This window comes from Camellia sinensis, chromosome 2 (genome assembly GCF_055761805.1).
Source record: "Camellia sinensis isolate YWXY chromosome 2, ASM5576180v1, whole genome shotgun sequence".
Classification (NCBI taxonomy): Eukaryota; Viridiplantae; Streptophyta; class Magnoliopsida; order Ericales; family Theaceae; genus Camellia; species Camellia sinensis.
In genome coordinates, this window is record NC_138962.1 from 176,897,623 (window position 1) to 176,900,548 (window position 2,926).

The window sequence follows — 2,926 nt, forward strand, 5'->3', positions numbered from 1 at the left end:
TCTAATGTAGTGAGTTCAAAAAGGTTTAGGTAGTGGGCCACTTAAGTGGCATTAAGGTAATTAGTCTAACCTATGCAATTTAACTTATTCTAATCTAATTTAATCGTACTAAATCACATTTCAGATAAATATACCATAAAATCATATAAATTCTAATGATCATGAAACATCAATCAATTTCTGGTTCGGCCGCCGATAAGGTCTTCAATTCACAGTTAAACATAAAAACATGAACAGATAATCAAACAGTCAATAGATAGACAATGTATTTAAACAGATACAGTCAATCAATCAGTTTCAGATTTCAGTTAGTCGGTATTTCAATCAGTTCAATTACCAATCATAATCAGTCTCAATTTAGCAGAAATCAGTAGTTTATCGGTAAACAGGGGTGAGGGTTATTACAGATTCCCATATTTCAAGCACCTCCCACACTTGATTTGCTTTACATTCTCACCCCTAGAAGGTATCCTCTTCTTCTTGTTCCGCCCGAGCTGCTTCTTTGTTATAGGAGGTTTGATAATCGAACTACTGGCACCATCAAAGTCAAATCTCTCACTTGAAGGCACTGGATAAACAGATTCCTTGTATGACTCTCTAAAACAATCTACATGAAAAAATGGATCAATGAAATCATACACATCTCTACCACTACTACGCAAAGCATACACAGCATGATAACAAAGAAAACCATTCAATTGCCATTCATGGCAAGAATAAGTCTGTCTACCAATATCGACATAAAAAGAAATAGAAGAATGAACCTCAAGCACAGTATCACTAGCAACAATCACATCCCAAGACTTAGCTACCTTCAAAGAGTCCACCAACTTTTTTTCCATAACTGGACACAATTTCATAGTCCATCTTTTAGATTCAGCTCTTCTATTCGACAATTGAATCATGATTTGAACCCTAATCATATTAACCATACAAGTAATAGGCAATTCACGGGCCTCACCAATCCAATTATTGTAAGACTCGGCAGCATTAGATGACATCTCACCATATCGTTTCCCTCTAAAAAATGCATTCGCCCACTTATTATTTTGCAAACCATCCAACATACTATCAACTCTACCATTCCCAGCAATACGCCTTAATTTCTCCATATAATGTTGAAAAGAAGCAACCGTTGGCGCATAAGCACATTTAACTAATATTTTCATCAAACTCAGCTTATAGTTAGTACGAAGTCCCACCAATTTGTCAATCAAATTTCTCTTCAAATGATTCAAGCAATATGCATGATGTGCATTGGGAAAAACCACTGAAAGAGCGTCTAGCAATCCATGTTGACGGTCCGACACAAAGGTCAATCTCCGGCCTGAACCAACACCCTTTAACAACTGACTTAAGAACCACATCCAATTATCTTGATTTTTAGCATCAACAATCGCAAAAGCCAAAAGAAACAGACCTGCAAACAAAATAACATGAAACTGCAACAAATTAGCAGACTCACAATACAATAACACACTGACAAACCAAAACCTATACTAACTGCAAATAAATACATACCTTGATTACCATCCTTTGATGTTGCTGCAAGCAAATGCCCCTTGTAACGCCCCTTCAAGAATGTACCATCAACAAACAACAACAGACAACAAAATTGAAAGCCATACAAACATCCATGAAATGCCACAAACAACCTTCGAAAACACTCACTACTTTCATCCACATCTAATTCAAACATACTTCCCAGATTCGTTCTCATAGCCGTCTCAAGGTACCATCGAAGTTGGTCAAAAGAAGTTGCAAAATCACCAAACAACCCACCTCTTGCCTTATCAACTCCTAACCATGCAACCCGATAAGAAACATCTATATCATATTGCTTCTTCAACTTTTTTTTAACTTCAATAGGACGAGTCAACGGATTATCACTAATATCATTTTGCACAATATCAGACACAAGACTAGAACAAACCATTTTGCTACAAGATCTACGAGCGACAACCCCACAAGTATGCACATTATCCAACTTAATTATAAAAAAAAATACCGAAATTCATTAACACCCTTCCATGCACAAACCATTTACAACCTATAGACGACTTCATCATATATTCAGCAGTTACTCTTGTTGCATCGTTCTTCAAATAATTCACTGCAAAACCACACTCAACTGCATACTTAGCCAATGCAATCCGGAACGCCGGCACTCCACCTTCAAATTCTTGACCAACACTATGTATAATCCCCTTCCAACTAGCAGACAACAAAACTCTCTCTGGTTCTGGATAAAAACTAGGCAACAAACCACCAAAATCATCACAATCATTAACCAAAGAACTCTCACAAATTACAGAATCAATCCTACAAGAATTACCATCATCAACCTCCACAATTCTCTTATCACCCACAACAACATCAACAACATGACAACCACTATCACCTACCATTGACAGCATATTTCCCAAATCATCATCACATTCAACAATACAATTAGAATATTCAGGAATAGAGAAAAACAAACAAAAATTACCAACACTCAACTCCTTGAACTTCGCACATATTTTCTCAACAACTTCATGATAACTACATCCCTCACTAATCTTAATAGCAGTACAAGAATTACTATATTTGTACATTAACATGAAACACCCATCCATACTACAAAATCAGAAACCACCAAACAATTGTTCACAGATTCCAAACTGCAACATTATACAGTTACGACATATCAGTACCAACAGTGGACAATTCACAATTCCAAACTGTAAAATTATACACTTACAACATATCAGTATCAAAACACCAGAATTTACAATTCCAAACTACAAATTCAAAACATATTACACTATACAACAAACAAAATCAACCAAATCAAAATCATTACACTATATCACATACAAAAATTAAATAAATAAGTATCAAACAAACAAAATTTATCACAAAACAAAGAACAAAAGCAACATTG

At 35.5% G+C, this 2,926-nt stretch overlaps 1 protein-coding gene across 1 annotated transcript; it reads right to left on the reverse strand.

Annotated features, from left to right (window-relative positions):
- Positions 1 to 401: 401 nt before the first annotated feature.
- Positions 402 to 2,618, reverse strand: LOC145819254 (uncharacterized). Its single transcript, XM_082913220.1, has 4 exons — positions 2,085 to 2,618; positions 1,522 to 1,573; positions 1,355 to 1,420; positions 402 to 1,156 (listed from the first exon to the last, which is right to left on the reverse strand). The coding sequence occupies exons 1-4, from the start codon at positions 2,616 to 2,618 to the stop codon at positions 402 to 404; spliced, it is 1,407 nt and encodes a 468-aa protein (XP_082769346.1).
- Between the last annotated feature and the right edge of the window lie 308 nt (positions 2,619 to 2,926).